We start from the raw sequence: 24,646 nt of genomic DNA on the forward strand, positions 1-24,646 counted from the left end.
AACCGTAAACCTGGAAATGGAACTGGAAACCCGAATTTTGGGAACAAAAGAAAAAACAATATTGTAACCCGGAATCTTGTTAATAACAAGAAAATAGAGCGTTACTCGACAAGTTACAAAATCTTTACTCACAGGGGTTACCACATCTAGTGCAAAGGAACGATCTATAAAAAATGTTATAATTTTTTTTTGATAATTATTTTTGGAGGGTTGTAAGTGACTCAATACACATGTAAATAAGGTGTTTCTAGAGTCTATAACTATTGTCAAACAGTGAACTATATATATTTTTTAAATAAGCCTGAACGGACTTATAATAAAGGAGATATGACAGTTTAAAGCTAATTAAAAATTCAGCAACAATGTTATAACATAAACAAAACAGAACTGATATCTAATTTTTGGAGGGATGTAAGTAACTCAATTCAAATAAGGTGTTTCTGGAGTCTATAACTATTTCCAAACAGTGAACTACAATTAAAGAAAAATCATTCGGAACGGACTTATAACGAAACAAATATGACCATTTAAAGCTAAATAAAAACTTAGCAACAATGCGAAAAATAAAAAGTTAATTATGGAATAGAATAAGAAACTTTTTAGAACTAAATAAGCAGGCATAATTTTTGATAACCCTTCAATTTCCGGTTCCTTGGCCCACTAAATCGGTTGCGGTCCATCAAACCCTGTTCCTGTTTTCTTACAAATCCGGTTCTAAAACCGGGAATACTCGGACCCGTTGGACCTGGATTGAAATATCTGGAACCCGAATAAGAGTAATTTTTAGACCCAATACTCGGACCGTTTAAGCATTTTCCCGTTCCGGTCCAATTACGATCCGGTTTTTCGGTTTTATAGCTCATCCCTAGTATACACAATGTTCACATGAAAGAGAAAATATATGCTTTTTTCTTTTAGGGTTATATAGGCAAATATGGAACTTTCCTAAAATAGAATGGTGTTGTTTTCCGCGGAGTGATCAAGAGGCTACTTAATCATTCACAGGTTAACTTTAATGTAACCAAACATGTTAAATGTTGAACGGTTAAGAGGCTACCTCTTAATTGAACCATTTAAAGGCTTACCAAATATCCCCTATGCATATTATGCAATGAGCATAGCAAACAAAAGCATACATGTAAAAGCTCATAACATTAATTTAGGCATGCCAAAACTAATAAACAATTTGAAGCACATGATCACTATAAGAAAAAGGGGTATCAAAGACTGAAAAATCAATCTTAGATGGTTAATAATCGGGCATCCGATAGGGCTTAGAAGTCTTCAAAGAGTTTGAATTGGGCTTGTACTTTTGGTTGGCGGTTTCTGCTATTGTGGAAAAAATAAAGAAAGAGGTAATGTAATAGAATCACTTCTTTTATTTTAAATTTTCATGTAATGAAAGAGTATTCAAAATTATGATATCCGTAAGATCAAATTTCTGGTGAAGGTGATGAGACAAGCATATTCTGCCATGTAAGGGTGAGAAAGTCGGTTGGATTGGCAGCATGAAAACTCGCATAAGGACCCTGACATGATGTATAATAATGTTCATAATCTATTTTTAACAAATCTAATAGTTGGTCACCCATCATTGACATTAACCCGCATTCAAGGTGTCACAAAGAATCTGTTGTAGGTTTGCTACAATTCAAACTTGTAAATTACAGAATAATTTACACACCCGATAGTAGAATCTATTGTACTTCCTATCTCATTTGGAAGTTCAAATTCCTGAGGAAGGTGGCATATAGGAACGCGAAGAACACGCAAAAACCAATTAAAACTGCAGCAACGGGACCCATGAAATCCAATTCAAAACCATAGTAGTCTTTTATATACGATGTGAGGAGTGGGCCCTGTTCCATCCCAGGAACCATGATTGTGTTAGTTGAATCATGATACTGAGAAACAATGCATCCGTACACAGTCCATGCCATGGGGCAAATCCAGTAGTACCACACCCACCATCTAGGGATTTTCTATAATTTCAAGAATTCAACAATGGGTCACTAGCAAACATGAAACAAAAGAATACTAGAATGAGAGTTTTTTTTTTTTTTCATTGCATTGTATGGATAATCATGTTTGTCTGGATAAAGTGTTGTACACATAAGGTCCTTTTCTTTTCTTGATTGAAAAATTAGTGAAAATGAGAGTAAATGACATTTTACGGTTACATTCTAACTAAAAAAGTTGTAATATTCATCAATGGTAACATTATAGGAGGTGAGAGGAAAAATTGACAAATAGGTAGAGGGTTGGTCTCTTAATACATTAAGCCAATTCTTTTTTTTTGGCTGAACCCATTAAATCATTCTGTCCAGATTAAGGAAAAAAAAAGCCATATATAGCTATCCAGATTAAGTGCTGAACCCTTTTAGCACACTAAGTAAGAAAAACAACACATGAGTTGATTTAAAGGGAAGATGACTTACGGGTTGTGGGATATAAAACCCTGAAAAGATATTAAAAAGGAGGTAGAAACCAGCTGCGAATATGGCTGCTATTTGCTCGTTTGGCGTGATGGAAACAGTCATCATTCCATAGTAAGTGAAGTAAAGGAACGAAAAGAAGTTGATGAAAAAAAACCAGAAGAATTTGGGTGCTGTCCATTCGAATGACACCATGGCGTACACTATGAGAGTGTAGTATGTCGTTTGAAGGAATACATATGGTATCTCCACAAACACCTGTTTAAAGACAAGAAAGGGTAAGTTTGTAATTAAGTAAATTTCGTAAAAATTCTGTTACCTGTGCCATGGCGTATGGTAAGGAAGAGTACATCCCAGCAGCTCTTTCGCGATAAAAAACTATTCTTTCTGTGGCAACAACCGGCTGCACTGTTTGGCAATTGCTTACACCAATAAAAAATACAGCAGAATACATCGCTCCAATGGTTGTGCTGAGATCATTGCTGCTCGACCTGAAATTTATAAAGATATATATAATGGAGGGAGAAATGGTCATTTCACAAAGAAAAAGTAAAAAAAGAAGAAGAAGAAGAAGCAAATACTCACTTTTTGCTGCCGACTTTCCAGAATACGGTTCCAACCATGAGTGCACAAAGCAAAGTGAAGAAGAAACGAACAAGGTTATAATCGGGATTTCGCCAGTAACTCCACCACATTTTCCATAAACATGAAGTGAATTGTCCCCACATAGATTGAGCATATTGTGTTTCAAAGTGAAGATCTTCAACACCTAGTGGAGGTACACTCAATTCCTTCACCATAGCCTTGTTCCTCCTGTTGATGATTTTATATGATTATTATATTAAATCACTACTTTTGATCACCAAAAGGTAACAGGACATGGGGGACGTTTTTTATTTTTATTTTTATTAAGTCATGTATGGGTAAAGTGAGTGATCGAGTAATGATGTTTGTATAGATAAGGTCTATACAAACATTTTATCTTTGCACTAAAAAAACTACACATTATACATTAATTTTAACAATATTCATCATTTTTAATGGGAGAGGGGTTGGAGGAGAAAGAAGGGCAGGTAGGTAAAGCCGTAAAGGTTTAGTGTCGTAATTCATTAAGCCAGATGTGTTTTTTGGCTTAACCCATTAAGTCTTTCAGTCAAGATTAAGTAAAAAAGAAAACAAACATGTATAGTTGTCTGGATTAAATGTTTGACCCATTAATTAATCTCATTAACATTAGAAAAGGGTTAGTGAATATCAAAACAAACTTGTAAAATCTTATACATACTATTTTCCAAAATATTTAATTTCAACTCTCTGACTCTATTTCCTAGGCTTCCATGAAATCAAATTTGGAATAATCCAAGAAATCGATATCCCGATTTAAGGCCAAATCAGAGATAAAGAAAAAACACAAAATAATTTGTTTTATGTTCTTTGAGACAAGAAACTTCCAGAAAACATTAAGGGGAAAAAAAACATCCCTTCAGAGAAAAAGTGAGAGGTGTGGTGAATGACATTTTGAGAATACCCCTTAGTCTTACTGTTGTAAAGGCGATGCACTGTAGTGGTCAGCAAAGTCAACGCCCAGTCGTATTTCTGCAACACCAGAGCTGACTTCCAACATCCACGTTGCTGGATTGTATTTGTTAGGGATCTTTTGAACCCCATCAACTTCCTGTAAAACAGTTTATTTTAAGTAGAATTAACATTTTGTGATATTATAGTTTGTATATTATGCATGCAGAATACCTCAAAGTGGTCAATGACGTTTTGAGAACGCCTTCCTAGTGGTCCCGCATAGATAATTTTTCCACCTCTTTTCAATAACAGCAACTCATCAAAGGATTCAAAGATATCAATACTAGGCTGATGAATCGTGCAAACAACAGTTCTCCCTGTATCCACTGTGTTTCTTACAGCCCTCATAACAATGGCAGCTGCTCTTGCATCAAGTCCAGAAGTTGGTTCATCCATGAAAATAATTGAAGGATTTGCAACAAGCTCAACTGCAATTGTAAGCCTCTTTCTTTGTTCAGTTGATAATCCACTAACTCCTGGAAGTCCCACTATTGCATCCTTGATGTTGTCTAGTTCAACTAGCTCCATCACTTCACGCACAAAAATCTGAATGCAAAAAAAAAGGTCAGAGGCTTTATTTCTCTTTAATATCATGCTTATTTCATCTTTATGTTGTTACCGTTTTGTCTTCTTTGCTGATTTGTTTTGGGAGACGGAGGAAAGCAGAGTAGGTTAAGGATTCATGAACAGTGATTGTGGGAGAATGGATGTCAGTTTGTTCACAATATCCAGAGATTCTTGCAAATGTTTCTTGTTTTTTAGGGAATCCTGTTATTCTTATGTCTCCTTCGATATAACCACCTGTTTTTCTTCCTGCTAAAACGTCCATCAATGTAGTTTTACCAGCCCCACTTACTCCCATTAATGCAGTCAGAACTCCCGGCCTAAAGGCACCAGTTACATCAGAAAGTAATTGCAATCTATTTTCTGTCACCCCATCTTCTCTCATTTCCTGTATAGCCAACAAATGATCGTTAACTTCTTAGTTCCTAGATAAAGATTTAATCAACAATAACAACAAATCCATAACAGAAATAGGGTAAAGGGGAGGTTAAATGTAGACAGGGTTGTCTCCACCCGAAGATAGAGTCCGCTACCATAAAATGCATGCCAAACAAGGACGTATAAATATGAAGATACAAGCAATAGAACAGAAAGTACCAAGCAGATGCAAACTGTGGAAATATGCCTTCCATATTTGACAAGTTCGTTTAGTTCAAGGGCTATATTGTCTTTTCAACAATCCAAGTCTAGTTTGGTTTTTTTGGGTCTAAAAAGGATATCAGTTCTAAAAATGGTTTGTTCCTTGAATGCAAATATTCTATTCTTGAAGGACCAAATTAGCTAAAATCGTCAAAAAAAAATTTTTGTCTCATTGAACGCGGGAAAATAAAGAGAGAGAGAGTTTTGAAGACTTCTTTTTTTGAGCAACATTTTCTAGGGTTTTTCCCCCTTTATCACCAAATCGTTATAGCCCATCGTAATCTCTTTGATCAAGCTCTGTAAACACTACAATATTTTAGTAGATTGGTTCTCAGCTTCCTCTGCTTGTGATTTTCTAGATTTGGGGTTTCCATGTAAATATCTGTGACTCTTTTGATTTACTTTTTTCTTGGTATTTTTCGTTGCATGTGATTGATTGTGGTTTGATATCTTAGTCCTATTCCACTTGAACTAATATTGTTCTCGTGATTTAGATTTCTGGGTTGTTTGATGCATTAGGGTGTTTTCGTTTTAGTGTATCTTACCCTCCTTGTTTACTACACAAACATGTAATATGCAAATACAAGCAATAAAACAATAAAGCAATAGAGCATAAAGAAACATGTAATAAAATTTAAAGATTTTAAAATCCCCTCGACAAACCAGAAAATGACCCTTATCACTATTAAAAAAAATATATTTTTAAATATATATATATAATAATAATAAAAAAATGGGTCCCAAAAAAATTGGACTCTGTGCAGTTTTAGTATAGGATACAAGTGACCCGTGCAACCTTTGACTTTTTCGAACACAGTGTAAATTTTTTCGAAAGTTTTTGAATTTTTGCTACTATCATGCAACTCCTAATTTTCCTGTGACACCCCTACTATGAAATCTTGTGTTCGCCCCTGCTCATGCATGTACATATGTAGTTATAAACAATAGTGGGAATATGGCATAAAGTAACAAGTAGATAAAATCAACAGAGCCAGAAGTAAGAAGTAAGAAGAGTGTACATATGCAAATATTAATAATGGAGCAGAAAGTAAAAAAGAGGGATAAATATAGACATTACTTGGAATTTTGTACTAGAAAAATAAGATATTGTTCTGCACTACTCCACTACTTTAATTCTAATTAAGCTATCACTCATCTATGCTACCACACGACCCTAATTTTAAGTCACCACTCCATCCTATCTGAAACTCATTTAGTATCTATGCTATAAATGTTAGTAGCAACACAAATTAAAGTAGAAATGAACTTACATGAGGCATATCAACAAAATAGTTGATATTGTCAAATGACATGGCGTATGGAGTAAACTGAAGAACCATGCCCTTCTTAGCATCAGAAGTGCCTCTAGGATGTGATATTGGTTCTAGGTTGGTATGCTGACCTTCCATGGCTGCAGCTTCTTCCTTGGAGATTATTGCTTGTGGTTTTCCAGGGGCTAGTTAGTCAATAGAAGAATCATGAAGGCTAGTTAGTGCAAATATCAGTCATCTTTAGGGGTATCCATGGAAACTTACCTTCTAAATACATGAGAGCAATGGTAAAAAGAATATTGAACAGAAACATGAAACCAAGAAGAGCAGCAGCACCAATCCAGTAATGGCTTTCTTTTGTTGGGATGTCAAGGTTATTTAGCACGGCGTACCCCATGTTGGTTGAATTGTCTGAGCTCTGCCAGAAAGTGAAATATATATAAAGAGAAAAAGTTGAATTTTGGTTATGGCATTGGAAGTTTTTTCTGGTACATATAATTTTTGTATTTATATAATTATGATTATAAATATGACTTGCTATTACATGTTAACCGTTTTTAATGCATATATGGTATTCCAAAATGGACACTAATTGTTTTTGTACACCTAGGATCCTGTCCCTGAACAAAAGAAAAATATTTACTTGTACACCTAGGTATACAAAATATTAATGGTAAATATAAGTACTAATAACAAATAATCAACATTTTTTATAATTATTAACTAAAAAATAATAAATATCGGTAAGAAGTGCAAAAAGATGGTATATGAAACGTACAGTTTTTTTTTGTTCATAGACCCTAAATGTACAAAAAAAAAAAGTAAACTAACGACCATCCAAAAGTCAAGCTTTTCCGGAAACATAAGGGTGTGTTTGGTTGTGTATTTTCTAGTTTTTTTCCAAGACAAGTGAATTTGAAAACATGTTAGGTTTGATAATTTTTTATAAAAGTTTTCGAAAAAAGAAAAAAATCCATTTTCCAAAATTACAAAGAACTTAGCAAAGTATAATTTGTTTTCCATACTTTTTCAATTCCATATTTTTCTAAAATACAAACAACACCCTCATCCCCACCCACCCCCACAAGCGAACACTCCACCCTCACCCTAGCCCCACCAACACCCCCACACCCACCCCACAGCCAACCATCACAAACCCAAGAACCCTGAAAACAGTTTTCCACAACTAAACGCAACCTAGGGTTTTTTGGAATTTGCATTTTGTGTTAAGAATTACTTGACTTACCCTCTTGCTTGTCCACCGAGGATCAAGAAACTCGTTTATAGCAAATGCTTTGAAGCCATAAGCCAAAGGTGAAATCCAGTACGCCCACTCCCACCAATTTGGGATCCGGTTTTTAGGAAGTATAAAACCACCCAACAGAAATATAAGTAAAAGTACAACAGCTCCTCCTGTGTTAGAAATATTCGTTGTCTTACAAACCCCAGCAATTAGCCTAAACAGCCCCGCTGCCACATTCTGGATCAAGAAAACCAACAAAAGATGCTTGAAGAACCTGTAAACCAAATTAGTTTACTATATATATAAGTATCAAAAAGGCTTAGATTGAAATTTACCCTACACCTATTTTTCATGTATTCATTTAGTCTCTTAACTTTTTTTATAGATAAGGTCTTGATGAAAATAACAAACGTAGTTAGTTAATTATAATTAATTACCTGCCAGCATCAGGGGCGAGGTCAACACCAAAGTATAAAATCCCACACCACATAATACTCTCCACTATAGATATAGGAATACGTAGCAAGAAAGCTGGAAGAGTGAAAGCCCATGGAGGGTGGAACATGAGGTCCCTTTGCTTGTAAATTACTGGAAGTCTCATGATGATTAGTGACAAATCAGCAAAACCATTAAACATGTTGATGAGGAGACTGTTCAAAAGTGCCCCTACGTAAATCACACCATCTTGTTCATTCCTGTGGTGCATTGTGGTCCTAAGATACAAAGTTGTGGCAATAAATGCTACAAACACGATTTGTATAGACTTGAAAATGTAAATGAAAGCGTTTCTCTTCATTAGTAGCAACTCTTTATCCCATGAGGCTTTAAGGAGCTCCATTTTGGGGACTAAGTATTTTTCAAAAACTAGAGCAGCGTTATGGCTTTCGCTTTTGTCATATGGAATTGATAAGTCTCTTTTCAGCTTCTCCCCCACATGGAAACACTTGAATTTTTCATTAAATTCACTAACTGATATATATCCATATGGTTTTCTTTTATCTTCCCAATATTGTTGTTGGTCCTTCTTAGATGTAACCTAGCACAGAGATACAAAATGTTAAAAAAAAATAGATCCCAATCCTAAATGGGTACAAGGTTTTACTTGTACGTTTTGGATAATGTTAAATTTATGTGGAGGTCTTGCTGAAATTTCAGTAGGAATGTTTACTTCTTGCAAGAAGTCTGCAATGCCCTTTCTCTCTGGACATATGAATCCACAACTCTCAAAGAACTCAAGTACATTTTCCCGTGGGCCCTGATACACGATCTGGCCCTCGGATAGAAGGATGATGTCATCGAATAGATCGAATGTCTCTGGAGCTGGTTGTAGTAGGGACATGAAGATTGTTGAGTCGGTGAGGTGTACAATTTGTTGCAAGCACTTGACTATCTGAAATGTAGTGGAACTGTCTAGACCTGTTGATATCTCGTCCATAAACAAAGTTTTTGCGGGTCCCACAAGTATCTCACCTGAACCCGAGATTTATTTATCCATTCAACACTTTATCCATACAGCACTTAATGTAAAAATTAAAAATAAAAAATTAACCTGTGGTTACACGCTTCTTTTGTCCTCCGGAGATACCTCGTCTCATTTGATCTCCAACAAACGTGTCACGACATATATCTAGACCCAATATCTGTTTTGATTTTAAAAAGATATAAATATTGTTCGTGTCGACTTGATTCAGTTTTTATATAAATTAGCACAGTCTAGTGTTTCACCTTAAGGGCTCTTTTAGAGATACAATTTGGGACTCACACGTGTCTAATGAACAAATATTTTTGATTTGGGGGTGGAAAGGTTTAGATAATAAAGAGTCATGCTTACTCTTAGAGTGTAGTAAGTAATCAAACTACTCTCATCTGCTTCAATGGCAGTTGCCTTCATGTAAAGATCTACTTCAGCTTCTGGGGTGATACCTGCTTCCTTTTCTCTTCTTGCGAGCTCCGTTAGCAGTTCTGTATTTCATTGTTTAGTTATAAATCATATCTTATTGTTTCAAGAATTGAAATTGATATTATAACTTTCTCTAAGAGCATACATAGTATGCGCTTTTTCAAGAGCTTATTGGGTTCAATAAGCTATGAAAGTCAAAAAAGCTATTGTGAAAGTTTTTTCACATTGCTTGTAAATTTACAACCTCAACGGATAAAGATTTTTCATATTTTGATACTACTTGATTCATTTACTTTACAAATTGATATTGCTATTCTAGGAATTAACCGAGATTGTTAGTTAATGGTAGTCACCGTTAGTTATGTTAATTTCTGATATTTATGACTTGTTATTGTAATTAGATCGACATTTATATATGAACCATATATTGTAATGGTTTGTGAAGCATTGTGTTGGTTGCAATATGTCGTGAAGCATTGTGTTGGTTGCAATATGTCGTCTGATCAGTATGTATATAAAATTATGTATTAGTTAGGCTGTATATACATAATATATATATACATAATATATATATATATATATATATATATATATATATATATATATATATATATATATATATATATATATCTTTAATATCTTATAAAAGAAATCTCACTATTTCTAAAAATAGATTGAATATAATAATATTATTTTTTAAGACGTTCAAATCATTAAGCTAATAGTACAAGTAGTCATCAATAAAATAATATTAAATTTTAACCTATGTTTTGAATTCTTATATTTCTCAACAAATTCTATCTCCTTCCCTGAATTTCGAATAATTCAAAATTTGAACACATCAGAAAATAGATGTTGATTCAAATATCCCTACTGCAGATGGCTCTTTCTTAACACGTTTTTATTTTAATATTTACTTGTAATTGATTACATCATTTTTAATTTTTTGTATTTTTATCTTATAAATATATTGGATGAAGACTTTATTATATCAGGTTTGTTCCTAAAAAGGTTTTTACTATGTTTCTTTAATGTGTTGGCTTTGCACGTTCAAAGAACTCAACCAAGAGGGTCAGTTAGAACATTGTATTATCATTAGTTTGTATATTTTGGCATCTTACTTTTGCAATAAAGAACGGTTAAACACAAGATTTGATATGATTAAGGTAGTTTGTATATTTTTCATCTTGTTTAGTCTAAAAATGAAACATTTTTCATCATTGGTCCTTATAATATCAAGTTTCATCACATAGACTTCCTGATTACGGTGATTATTGTCCTTATTATAAGGTTCTATATAGATTTTGTTCAATATTTTAAGGTTTCGAGAACCTAAATCAATATGAATCCTTGAATTACATACCATCGTTGAAAATGTTTTAATTTGTGACCACATTTGGTTTAAAATCACGATGAACAGGTTGACACCTAAGTATTTTGGCCTTGTTAAAAGCCTATTTATCGACTTTTGAATCACAACACCTGATATTCTAAAGGTTTATTTTTATAAACTATTATTTATATATTTTAGCATTTTACTTAGTAGGAGATTAAATTAATAAAAAAATTAAGGAAAACGAAAAAAAAAGGATGATAAACAGTACAAGTGGTTTGGGTATGTATAAATGGAAGTAATAACCATTTAGGGGGTGTTTGGCAAAAAAACTTATTGCTTATTAGTTTATTAGCTTATAAGTTAATAAGTAAGTGTAAGGTAACTTATGAAAAAATGACGTATTAGAGGTTCCCCACCGGAATAAGTTATTTTAATCCAAACACTTTTTTAACTTATAATGATGTGGAACCTAATAAGTTGTTTTAAAAATCTTAGTCAAACACCCCCTTAATATACTATGGTAATGCTCTTGAAAAATAGATGTCATTTAATATTCATTTCTCGAAGTGAACGCAAAATGGTTTTAACTCTAAAGAAATCAAATTATAGGTCGTCCGCCGCTCTCCGCGGGTAGACGGCTAGTATATATATATCGATAAGAAGATTAGTTTGATGTATATTATCTTATCCTTTGTTTGAAACTTTATCTAAGGAGACTCACGCGAATATATATAGTTGTAGTTGTGGAAGAATCATCAAAGGATTTATTTACTTTATCATTAGAAAATCTCTTGGAGATACTTCAACCTCATGAATTTCGTATAAAAAAATTCGATGATGACTCTACAGAAAAAGATTTTCAAGTTTCTACAATAAAAAAAAATGCAAGGAATATGTATTACCTTTATCAGAAACGCAGTGCTTTTATTGCCACAAATACAGACACATTACAAAGTATTGCAAGAAACGAAAAGAAGATGAAAGAGAGGAGGCTAATTTTATGCATGGGAATGAAGCCAAATAAGGGGATACAATGCTCATGACAATTGAAGAACTTGAAACTTTAACGGATGATGCATGGTGTAATAATGATGATGATGACCTTGTGACAAGAAATAAGGTGATGATGATGATGATGATTATGATGCTTCAAGATTAAAGATTCAAGATGATGAATGTTTTCTGGAAACAATTTAGCTTAAGGGGATATGTTAGGATTGACCCGGATTGTTAAATCTTAGTTGATGGTAGTTACTATTAGTTATGTTAAATTATGTTATTTATGATTAGTTACTGTAACTAGATTGATAGTTATATATAAACATTGTAATGGTTTATGAAGCGTTGTGTTGGTTCCGATTTTTTCGGGTATCGGATAAAAATTTTCGGGTAATCGGGTAACCCGGTTTTTTTTATGTCGGGTAAAGGGTGTTTTTTGGGTTTCGGGTATTTCCGAATTACTCGAATTATTTTAATTTTTTTTTGTAGAGTTTGTACTATGTAGCAGGTATTTAATCACGCTTAAACTAACTATCATTATTGTAAAACATGAATTTCTTTTATTATGACAATATGACACTAACAATATTAAAATTAATTTTTTATATATCATCATGTTCTATAAAATTTAACTGTTTTCTAGATTATAGTTTTTATTGTAACTAACAAGCTCATTATCTTGATGAAACATCAGAACATGACAAAACTTATGGCTACAATTATCTTAAACATTTTAAACTTTTAAATTATGATTTGTAAGTATTTGTTTTTTTAACATCTTATTAGATTAGATTAATTTGTTAAAAAAAATTACTTGATATCTCAGATATTATTGACTAAAAAATCTCAATTGTTAAAGCTTGAATACCTTCGTTTATGTCTCGTTTGTTTCTATAAACAATACTAATAAAGCACGACGTATTTATTTCATTAAATTTATTTTCAGGTGAAATTAAAAAAAAAATTATATATTTCGGGTAATACCCGAATTACCCAAACCCGACCCGATACCTGAATTACCCAAATTTAATTTGGGTCGGGTAACAGGTATTTTTTTTTAACATGGAAAACCCGAATTACCCAAAACCCGAAAAAATTATCCGATCAACACCCCTACCACATTATGGATGTCTATTAAGGTTTTTGGTTTGATGTTATGTTGATGACATTATAAAAAAAGTTTACTTAAAAAAATTCCTAATATAGATGATTAAAGGGCTCATTTTGAGAGAAAACGCAAGGCTCCGTTTAGTTATGAAAAACTGTTTTCGGTTTTCAATTTTTTTAAAAATGAAATGAGTTTATATTTTAAGTTGTAAGTAGAAAATTTTGAAAAAACGTGTTTCGCTAAAACTATTTGAGTAAACCTTTTTTCATTAGAAAATTAAACGATGTGTTTGGATGTAAATTATTTATCAGTTTCATTTTCCAATTTTTGTTATTTCAAATAATTCAATATTTAACGTATTTGAACACTCACACCCATCCACCCTCCATACCCAACCATATGCACACCCAAACCCACCCCACCTATACCCCACACCTATCCACCCCACCAGCCACACCTACCCTACCTTTGTAAGTCACAAATTTCCATGATTTATTGAATTTTATCTTTGGATCTATGAGTATCTTGTGTTTTAGGTCCACTTTATGATGTTTCGCTCCCACAACCGTTGTGTTCTTGCAGTTTGATGAACTCCAAAACTTCTAAGTGATATATTTAACTTATAGACCTTTGTCAATAAAGAAATGGGGTTTACTTTGAGTATGTGCACAAGTTATGACCTTCTGTGATTTTGGACTTAGGGTTTTAGATTTTGGCTTATTATGATGTCCTAATGGATAAAATTGGAAACTTTATCCATTAAGAACCTTAGGAGAATCAAATATGAGCTCTTTAGCTCTGAAGGTTAAGGGTCAAGTGTTTAATACACTAAGCTATTTCAAAACGATCACCACGACGTAGTGAGTGGTGGGTCGCGACGCGATGACATGTCTAAATTTTCGACTTGTTGCCACGATACAGTAGGTCAGCCGTTGATTTTTAGTTAAACTTAGGGTTTCGAGTAGTCAGGTGAAGTTGACCTCTGGCATGTTAGGAGGTTTATGTAGCTATGTTGATGAGTCGATGAGTGTTGATTTTTTAGCTTGTGTTTAGGTGAGTTTTCTCACTGTATTACTTATAACATAGTTGTTATGTCATGGTTGTATGCTAGACTAGTAGGGTCTTTCTTGCTGATTGTATGTTGGCATGCTTTGTTGTGGGTTGGTAAGGATACAAGGGTTGATTCAAACTCGTTGTTGTGGGTTGATGTGGACCCGGTATTGATACAGACTCATTGATGTGGGTTGATGCAGGCCCGGGTTGTATGGACCTGTTGCTGTTATGTATAGTTATGTGATAATTTTAGGGAACTTGCTGAGCTTTGGCTTATAGTTGTATATTAAATTTTTCTTAGGTACTTTATTAGTTTGTGAGAAGACGAATGCGTGACTGTACACACATCAAAAGTTTTTATGATTTGAGATTTCGTGTTGCTTTTCTTTATAATTCTAATTTTAAATTATGATTTATGAACAAATGTTTTTACCTTAAGAATATCGTTATGAAAATGAGTGTTTATTCAATTTTAAAAATGAAAAAAAAAAAATCTGAAAACCAGGACGCTACAATAACCTATGCGATTTTCGTGGATTTTAAAACTTTTGTTTGATTTTGAAATTAAAGACTTAACTCATCTTAATGTTTTTTTGTGATAATGATTTCCCAATTAAGTAAACTGTTAGTCCTGTTTTTCATGAGAAAACCAAGCATTTTGAAATTATATTTTTTTTTTCGTTTTGTATAATAAAATTTTTAGGTACTTTATTAGTTTGTGGGAAGATGAAGGCGTGACTGTACACACATCAAAAGTTTTTATGATTTGAGATTTCGCGTTGCTTTTCTTTATAATTCTAATTTTAAATTATGATCTATGAACAAATGTTTTTACCTTAAGAATATCGTTATGAAAATGAGTGTTTATGTAACACATGGTTCCTGGTATGTATTTAATCTATGTATTTTGGCATTTTAGTTGGGACTCGGCGAGTTGTAGGCCCAAATCACCGAGTAGAGATGAGATATTGAGCACGTTTAAGTTGACAACTCGGCGAGTCCGCCAGTCTGTAAGAAACCCTAGATCCACGGGTTTTGCATCCTATTTAAACCATGTTATGAGCCCCAAACTCGTCTCCTTCACCCTCAGAGCATCATTTAGCAAACCCTAACCATTCCTTGAGCATTTGAGCATTTCTTGTGTGAATCTTGAAGTTTTGAAGAGAAGAAGAAGGCTAGATTCAAAGGAGTAGAAGAAGATCCAAGATCATGAACCCACTAAAGAGTATATTGAGGTAATAATCGGATTCCTTCTGTTTCTATGATTGATTCTCCATTATAAGCACATTTAGGCCATTTTATCCATTTCTTAGCTTGTTTATAGTAGAGAGATCGCATTGGGGTGATTAGCCTTCGAATCTAGCCATGTTTCAGTTCTAAAAATGTAGATCTAACACCTTTATGGAGCCATTTTGCATGAAAGCCCTAGATCTACTCTTTTAAGTGTCTTTTGAGCCTTTAAATCCATTTTCATACATATGTACATGTAAAGTTGGAAAGTTTACGTGGTAAACAAGCCTTAGGAACCCAGATCTATAAATTGTATGTAGTGGTTTTGAGCAGAATCGATTGTATAGAAGTTGCATGCAACCGACTCGGCGAGTCAGGTTGTGAGTCCTTGAGTTTTCCCCCTTTTATGTATTATGCTGAGTGGAACCAGTGAGTCGGAGATGGAACCAGTGAGTCGGAGATCGGACTCATTCATGTATTATGCTGAGTGGAACACTTAGTTCTGTTTTTCATGAGAAAACCCAAGCATTTTGAAATTGATGATCACTTTATTCGTGAAAAGGTATATGATGGTGTTATCAAAATTAATAAAATTAAATCACATCTGCAAATGTTGATATTTTAACAAAGTCTCTTATAGGTTATCAACATTATTATCTTAGTATTTTATCCTTTTTTAATAGATTGATTTAAATGATAAATTTGAGGGAATATTAAAATATCTATAGTCAACTTTAAACTTCTCATTAATGCAATTTTTTTTATTACACTACTAGAAAAACATTGATTTACCTTAAAAATACCTACATAATAATTGTTTAGGTAATTACCGACGAAATATCTACAGATTTGAATGCTCTAATTTAGTAATGAAATTACAATGGAATAGCTACGAAAGGTAGGTCGTAAGAAATCCGTAGGTAATTATGGACAGAATAGCTACAGAATATCGATGGAATAAATAGCTATGAAATATGGACGGACTATTATAATTTCCATTATAATAATAATAATAATAATAATAATAATAATAATAATAATAATAATAATTATTATTATTATTATTATTATTATTATTATTATTATTATTATTAGAGTATTAAAACGTAGTTTTTTTTTTGTTCGTTTGTTTTTTTACATATTTCTCATGTGTATATACATACATTATTGTATTACATATACATACACATACACACATACATATATATATATATATATATATACACACACACACACACACATACATATACATATGTGTGTATGTGTATGTATCTATGTATTTGTGTATGTGTGTCTAGGAGTATATGTATATGTGTATGTGTTTGTGTATATGCATGCGTGTATGTGTGTCTATATATGTGTATGTGTGTATGTGTCTTAGTGTTTATATGTGTATGTATGTCTTAGTGTGTCTTTGTGTATGTGTTTATGTATATTTATGTGTGTATGCGTATGTGTATGTGTGTGTATATGTATGTGTGTGTATATATATGTGTGGATGTGTTTTTATGTGTGTATGTGTCTTAATGTGTTTGTGTGTATGTGTATATGTATTTGTGTGTATGTATGTGTATGTGCGTGTATGTATGTGTGTATGTGTATGTATGTGCATGTATGTATGTGTGTATGTGTATGTGTATGTGTATATATGTGTTTGTATATATGTGGGTAAAAGTATTGATTGTAATGTTAAAACATGAAATGAGTAACGGATTGAAAAAATGCACACGACTATAAGTTGGTGAAGGTGTAGATAATCATGTATAGTAGACGTGCAAAAAAACGAAGCGAAAAAAACAATATTCGGTGTTCGAAATATCGAAAATAAGCAAAATTCATAGGTAATTACCGACGGATGGAAGATTTCATAGGTAATCCTACAGAATCTGCCATCCGTCAGTATAACTGTTAATTCCTTAAAACTTGTAGACTAGTGTGTTGTTTAGTTTCAGTTGTACAGGTGTTATATGGAGTATATAAGCTGGGGTTGTCTTGGTGTTTACACCATTACACATATTTCACTCAGGAGTCAGGAACTCTCTCCCTTATTTTTTTTCTCTTGTTCTTCTCTTTTACACCTAAATTAGGGTTTGCACATTCTTTATTTCTTTGTTCTGTAAACATTTTGTTTTGGTTAAACATTGAGTGTGTGTAATCAATATAGAGGTTAGAGTTTGTGTAGTGAGGATCGAGTTGTAACTTGAAAACGTACTGATTCTACTATAAGAATTGTTCATGTTGGGTTATGATATGTTGTTTTTTACACTAAAATTATCTATTTAAAGGCTCTTTTGAAAATAAAATATGAGTAAATATCTAACTAAAAGAAAGTTAAGTTACGTACCTAAACGAGTTCCAACACCTTGGCATCTTGCTGAGAAATCTAATGTTTCTTTCACAGTCATTTCTCCAGCATGAATATCATTCTGGCTAATGTAGCCTGCTGTTCTCCGTGGTTCAAATTCATTGAGCTTATGTCCATTGTAAGTTATCTCTCCATCAACTTTTAAGTTTTTATCTAGTCTTCCTGCTAGAGCTAACAAAAGTGTTGTCTTACCCGATGATGGTGGACCCAACACAAGTGCCATCCTGTAACATACACAAAACTTGCATAAATTCCCTTTGCGAAGTGATCACTAAGTGTGTTTTATACTTTTATTTCTTGAATTACGTTTTGATACTTGTGAATCATAAGTTGAGATGCTATTCGATAGAATATATGAATATTTGAAGGTCGTAGATAACTGAATTTATATTATAGCACAAAGTCATAGCTATTCGATAAAGTATAAGGATTCTGAGTTTTTAAGCGAACATTCATTCATTTATAATAGGAGTGTGTTGTTATACCTTGATGGTTTGATAATTCCGGAGACATTTTTAAGAATGCGTAGTTTTGCTTTCTCAGAGAAGTTGATCCCAATTGTAGCGAGAAGGGTTTCAACGATATTTCTAGCAGAATTTGTGAGAGTTGGAAGTGCTCTATCTCCGACATGGCAATCAGCTTCTATTGACAAATTTTGAAACCGAACTTCTACTGTTGGAAGGGAGATTCCAACCCTGAGATTAACCAATAAAATGAATGATATGTTAATTTATTAGTAATCACTTGTCGGCTAATTAGACACTAAAAAAATTGACTCGCTCTAACAATACTTGTGACCAAAATAGGGTGGCCTTACATGGGTTAATGTGGGTCCCTACATTTGAAATCCAGTAGTTTAAAAACAAGGATAAAATATAAAGCTACATTTGTTAATTAGTTTCACGCTAACATATTTAGACGAAAAGCCGAACTCACATTTCTTAATTAGATTTCACATTATGACACAAAAAGCCAAACTCGTATTTGTTTAGGGTGTTGATTTTTTCAACGTTAATTTTTGCTTCTTCCATTAAAATTTACGTTAATTGTCAATTTTGCCCATTGATATTAAAAGATAAAAAATATGTTTCTACACAGAATTAAGTTAATATCTGGTAAATTGTCTTTTTTTTCTTCAACACGTAGCGCGCCCCTTAAATGATATAGACTAATTTATTTGTTCATCTTTGTCATTATTTACACCAATATTAAAAGATCTATATTTATTTTAATACATTCTCTTATTTTTCCGATTATTTTTATACTATCATCTTTATTTTTTAAGAGGGGTTATAAAACCAAAAAATATTATTTTTCTAACGAGCATTCTACAAGAAGAAAAAAAGAAGAAGAATCAACATATTACAACTTCAAACAAATGTATATAAAATCGAAATATATATTTTTTTAATCATTGTAGTTAGTTACACTAACATTATTTATTTTTTACAAATTAAAAAATATATTATCTTTTTAAGTCATTATCTCTTTAACAAAAAATTACAACTTCAAACTAATGTATATAAAATTGCAAATATAATACTGTCCAATAAAAATATTCAGACTCATTGTATATCAATTTTTATTCGTCAATCATTCAACTTCAACATACTCTCCAACCGTAAGAAATCAATTATATATCGGACTAGTAATTTAAATATTTTATTAGACAATATTTTATTTGTGATTTGATATATATTAATTTGAAGTTGTATTTATTTTGTTAAGTGATTGGACATGTAATAGTTTATCTAATTAATATATTTATCAAAAAATGATTAGAAAATCTTTTTATTAAAATAGGGTGGATCTTTTTACTTCTTAAAAGGAATTAGGTATTAGAAAAATAAAATATAAAATGACTCTGCGATGTAACGTATAGAAATAAAAAAAAATAATAATAATAAAAAAAAAAAAAAAAAAAAAAAAAGTTAGTTCACGTCGTTTAAATGAGTCGCAAATATAGGGAAAAAATAGTTTACAAGTTTTAATGTTAATTAAAAATGGTAAGTAAGAATCAACCCCTATTAAACTATATATGAATTTAAGTGGATGGATTAATAGTTACAGTAGAAGAATCAGCCTCCATTTCTTAATTGGATTTCAATTTTTTTTTACTATTTTTAAACAAAAAGTCAAACTCTCATTACTTTATTAGATTTTCCATTTTTAGACAAAAAGCGAAACTGACCATCAATTAGCAACCTATGATCATACACTTAGGTTTACTTTTTAATTTATTATAATCATATAATCATCATTGATTTTACTTTTTAAGTATCATTACCATATAATTATTATTTAACTTTTATATATAATCTAATAAAAAATTATTATTATTTAATAATTACAATTTTGTTATTAACCTAATGAATATTATTAATTTTAAATTTGTTTTTTATTAAGATAAATAACAATAATAATATTATTTTTAGAATATAATAATATAAATAATATTATAAAAAAAATTCTAAATAAATTTTCATCAATGTAATTTCATTGATAGTATAAGGTTACAGGGCCCATTGTGATAAAAAAATTGGATGATCATACCAAACCAGTTAGCTATCAGGATATCTGTCTCAGGCATAAGCATATAGTGTTTTGGTGGTGCTGTCCTATCTGTCATGAAGAAAGACAATGAATCAAGTACTCCATCGCATCCAATGAAAACTCTAGAATAATCTTCATATGAAGTCAATAACTCGTCATATAATTGCTAACTGCTAATGAATGAAAAACCACTCATTTTCATCATACTCGAGACAAACGGCTACCGATCGAAAACCACAGATCCATCACCCATTACTTTTATTCTCTTACTTCATTATAACATCGTTATTATTTACTTTATTATTTATTAATTATATTTTTATTACTAACTTTGTTAATATTTATTTTAAATTTATCTTTTAGTAAAATCAATTTTTCTATCCTTGTTTGTAGCCGTAAACTCAAAAAATAAATTCTCATCTATTTTTCTATCCTTATTTAAAATAAATTCTCATCAATTTTTTTTTATCTTTATTTGTAGCTACAAATGTATTTTTTATATTTTTTTATTTTATTTTCATAAAGTTAATATCATTAATTATAAAAAAATGTATTACTGTCTAAAAAATATATAGCCATAAGCTTTTTTCCATATCAAATTACCTCAAAAAAGTAATATATATATATATATATATATATATATATATATATAAAACGTGAATAGTTATAAAAGTTGAGAGAGAGAGAGAGAGTTATGTTGTTAAAAAATTGAGTAAATGGGTGTAAAAAAAATAAAAAGAAAAGAGAAAAAAAAACTGCAGTATATAGAAAAATAAAAAGAAAAGAAAAAAACGGCAATGTACAAAAAAATAAAAAGAAACAAGAAAGAAAATAAAAAGTATAAAGAAAGAAAAAAAAAAAGCGGCAGATGAACGCATCTAGTTGGTATATGCTACCTAAGAGCATATGGTATGAGCAATTTGAAGTGGTATTATAATAAGAAGCAACAAGATAAGGGGGTGATATTCATTGTGTTATAACATCATGTTAAGAGGAGAAAAATAGAGAGAGATAAATTAGCAGCCAATAAGTGATCACGTTTTTTCTTGCCACAACAAGATGCAACAAGAAAAGGGGGTGGTGTTTTTGATGTTATAACTGCGTTATAGGCTGCCAACTCAGCTACAATAAGAAGCAACATGACCCACACCGTATGCTCTAAAAAAAGGATGTCTAAATTAAAAGCATATGCTAACTATATTAGATATAGATTTGTGTTTTTTAGATTGGTGTGTAAAAAAAAATACAGTGGTGATTATTTTCGTAGACATACCTAAAACAATTTTCATAATTTTATTTATTTATTTATTTATTTGTTATTATTATTATTATTATTGTTATATTTTGGCCCCCTTCGAAAAAAAGCCTTAAAACTTTTGATCCACTTGATGAAAATAGAGATTGCAGAGTTCATTTAATATCTTTATGAATAACTGCATAAATAAATATCCACGGGTTTTCAATAAATTTTTTTTCCCACCGACGGACAGCAGGAATTTTCATTTAGATATTTAATTTCTCATATTATAAAATCGGAATTCTTAGATTTTTTACATACTTGTCTTAGACTTATTATTTCAAATCGACTTAGACCAGTAAGTGTGGGCCCATTAAGGGGTACCCAGCTTCATGTTATTTTAAGGAATGTCGTGTTAGAACACATTTAACTGGAAAAATTATTGGCTGTATATAGTTTCTTTCCTCTTATCATGTTATAACATGTTTGGAATGTGAAGAGTAAGGTTTGATGTTAGAACATTCAACCCTAAACATACCTTGCAGCCTTATAATGTGAGTGAACTATTTGAAGAATTGAAGTTCTGCATTAATACTTGTAGTCGTAGACATTAATTTGAATACAAGATCTTAGATAAATTAAAGACCGAAGAGAAGAAGGAGAATTACTTGTGAACGCGATCTCTGAACTTCCTCAAGAACCTTTCGTTATCTTCTTCAGGGAGCATAAAAACCTTGTCGATGAAATTCTGTCGAGCAACTGGATCGAGCTCTCGTACATCCATCAACATCTGATCAGAATGCATTTCCTGTTGATCCGCCGGAATATAAGACTTGAAGATGGTGGTTCGTAGTCGACTGTAAGTGGGAAGTTTCTCCAAAGCAGCCCATCGCAAGGCCTCTTCGTCTTCCATGGAGTGACGACTGCTCCGTCCGTCGTGACTACCACCTCCAACGCCGGAAAATGCATCTTCCATCCGCCAACTCCCGGCAGCACTGCTAAAACTCCTGTCTATGCTTCTCGCCACACTCCGGCGAAAATTTGGGTTCCACTCTTCATCCATTTTTGGAACTCGAGTTTGTCAAACCCCTTAGGTTCCTAACCTTTGCTAAAATAAGGTCCACCGATAAGACGTTTATAAAATTCTATTTCAAAGGACTGATAGAGTTAGACTTCTCAATAAGGAAAGTTTTAGAGGTGGATGTACGTCCACGTCTCTTATCTCATCTCCGAGACATGTTGTTTAAGAGATATTAATAATCAATCTAAAAATTTGTTTTATTATTAATGAAGTTACTTGTTTTGTAGTTCATTAATGATGAACATATTAATTTTTATTAAAAATTTGGTTTTGTAGTTTTACATTTGTATAATTACATTTTTTATTATATTTAATCTTTAAAAGTATATTACTATTGTTTAAACTATTTATTCTTTTAACTTTACATTTAAATATTATACATTATAATTGTAATATGCATATGATACTCTTATCGTTTTTATTTTCAATAATTATATGCGTAAATTTGTGCGACGAGATAAAATCACCATAAACTCTATGTTTAACATATGTATTTTAATTCCGTGTATTGTAATATAATGTTATTTAATTTTTTTTTTATTATTAAACATTGCATATGCTTAAAGAATAATAAATAATAATCTAGATTAAAGGTGATTAAAAAATACAAAATATGAAGATATAAAGTTAATACTTTTAAATATGTTTAATAATTAGAGAATGTTTAACTTAATAATATTTTGTTTAATAAAACTAGTAAATTGACAATATGGGGAACAAAAAAAAGTTATTAATGAAGTAGATAACTGGAGATGTTTTTAAGACATTTATGATGGTTAAACTTTAAAAGACTTATTAGTTTTTCAATTGTTCTTTCTGCTAACTTTTATTTGATAAAAACTATTTCTTTTGCAAAATATTCTTTAATAGTTATCATGTCCTAAATGTTTTATAAAGTTATCTTCTATAATAACCTTATCGGGTCTTGTTTTAATAACTATGTCGTTTTTGTTTTGGGAAAATGTAAATAATATTAAATTTTCATATATATAATTTTAAAAATAAAAACGATAAAATATTATTTGGTTATAATCTTTTATAAACCTAAGGTATAAAATGAAATGTTACTAAATACATGCACCAATTACTAGTAGACTAAACGTTATTAGTCACCCCGAAAAAAAACCATGAACATAGACCTTTAGCCACAATTTTGTATTTTCATTAAAAATGTGACCTATTTTCGTGTCACCGCCTTTAAATTTTTACTTTTAACTTTTGTGACTATATCGCATGATAAGTTAAATTTAATGGGTTTATTAGGTTATAATAATATGCATAACTAGTTGTAAGATCTGTATGTTATATGAGTTTGACAAAACAAAAAAATTATATATGAAGGGTTAAACAAAAATTTGTTTAAATTTGAAATTTAAAATTTAAAAGTTGAATTTAAATGGCAATATATTAGATATTATATGAGTAGTAATATTGTAATTTATTTGTTATTTTTAATTAAATCAATTATTAATTGAGGTGTAAATATGATGTGTTAATTAAAAAAAGATTTAAAAAAAATAAGAAAATGACAAATAGAAAAAACATTTATTCAAAAATACAAAAAATGATATGTGTCCAAGTTAATGAGAGAACGATATGTGGCAAAATTATTTTCATTTATTAGGAAGGATGTGGAAAATAACTTAACAATTAAAAAGGACACATACAACCTAAAAAAAATCTATGTCTTACATTTTGAAGGCAACATACTTTAAATAATAAAATCTAACATGAACCATAGCAATTTCGAATATAAGAAGCTAGGATTTACATACCTTTAAATCTATTGTAGCAAATAGATCTCTTGAATCCTTCCTTTACACTTCAGAAAGCTTAGCACCAAATGTTTATTGTCTATAATGGTTTGCACCAAAATCCTAGCAACTAGAAGATAAGAGAAGATAAGATGAGAGAGAGGATGATTTACGACTATCATTATGAGGAATCAAGTGGACGGAAATGGGAGCCCCGATGGTCCTATTTATAGATGCTCAATGAATCATTGAAAACCCTAATTTAAATATAATAATAATATCTCAAATTAAGTTATTATT

The 24,646-nt window shown here is 31.3% G+C and overlaps 1 protein-coding gene across 2 annotated transcripts; it reads right to left on the minus strand.

Annotated features, from left to right (window-relative positions):
* Nucleotides 1-1,577: 1,577 nt before the first annotated feature.
* On the minus strand, nucleotides 1,578-22,661 carry LOC145042906 (ABC transporter G family member 29-like). Of its 2 annotated transcripts, XM_078991427.1 has the most exons (17): nucleotides 22,180-22,656; nucleotides 18,207-18,416; nucleotides 17,701-17,945; nucleotides 9,562-9,692; nucleotides 9,280-9,370; nucleotides 8,899-9,200; nucleotides 8,168-8,766; nucleotides 7,734-8,004; nucleotides 6,752-6,905; nucleotides 6,488-6,672; nucleotides 4,633-4,965; nucleotides 4,185-4,559; nucleotides 3,977-4,110; nucleotides 3,021-3,248; nucleotides 2,755-2,926; nucleotides 2,439-2,693; nucleotides 1,578-1,982 (listed from the first exon to the last, which is right to left on the minus strand). In XM_078991427.1, exons 1-17 carry the CDS (start codon nucleotides 22,572-22,574, stop codon nucleotides 1,710-1,712), a joined length of 4,353 nt encoding a protein of 1,450 aa, XP_078847553.1. In that variant the 5' UTR covers nucleotides 22,575-22,656; the 3' UTR covers nucleotides 1,578-1,709. The 2 variants fall into 2 exon arrangements, with proteins under 2 accessions (XP_078847553.1, XP_078847554.1); XM_078991428.1 differs by lacking the exons at nucleotides 1,578-1,982; nucleotides 2,439-2,693; nucleotides 2,755-2,926 and having other exon boundaries at nucleotides 3,115-3,248; nucleotides 3,964-4,110; nucleotides 22,180-22,661.
* Nucleotides 22,662-24,646: the final 1,985 nt, after the last annotated feature.

The sequence above is a fragment of the Lactuca saligna genome, chromosome 4, assembly GCF_052625555.1.
Source record: "Lactuca saligna cultivar CGN05327 chromosome 4, ASM5262555v1, whole genome shotgun sequence".
Lineage (NCBI taxonomy): Eukaryota > Viridiplantae > Streptophyta > Magnoliopsida > Asterales > Asteraceae > Lactuca > Lactuca saligna.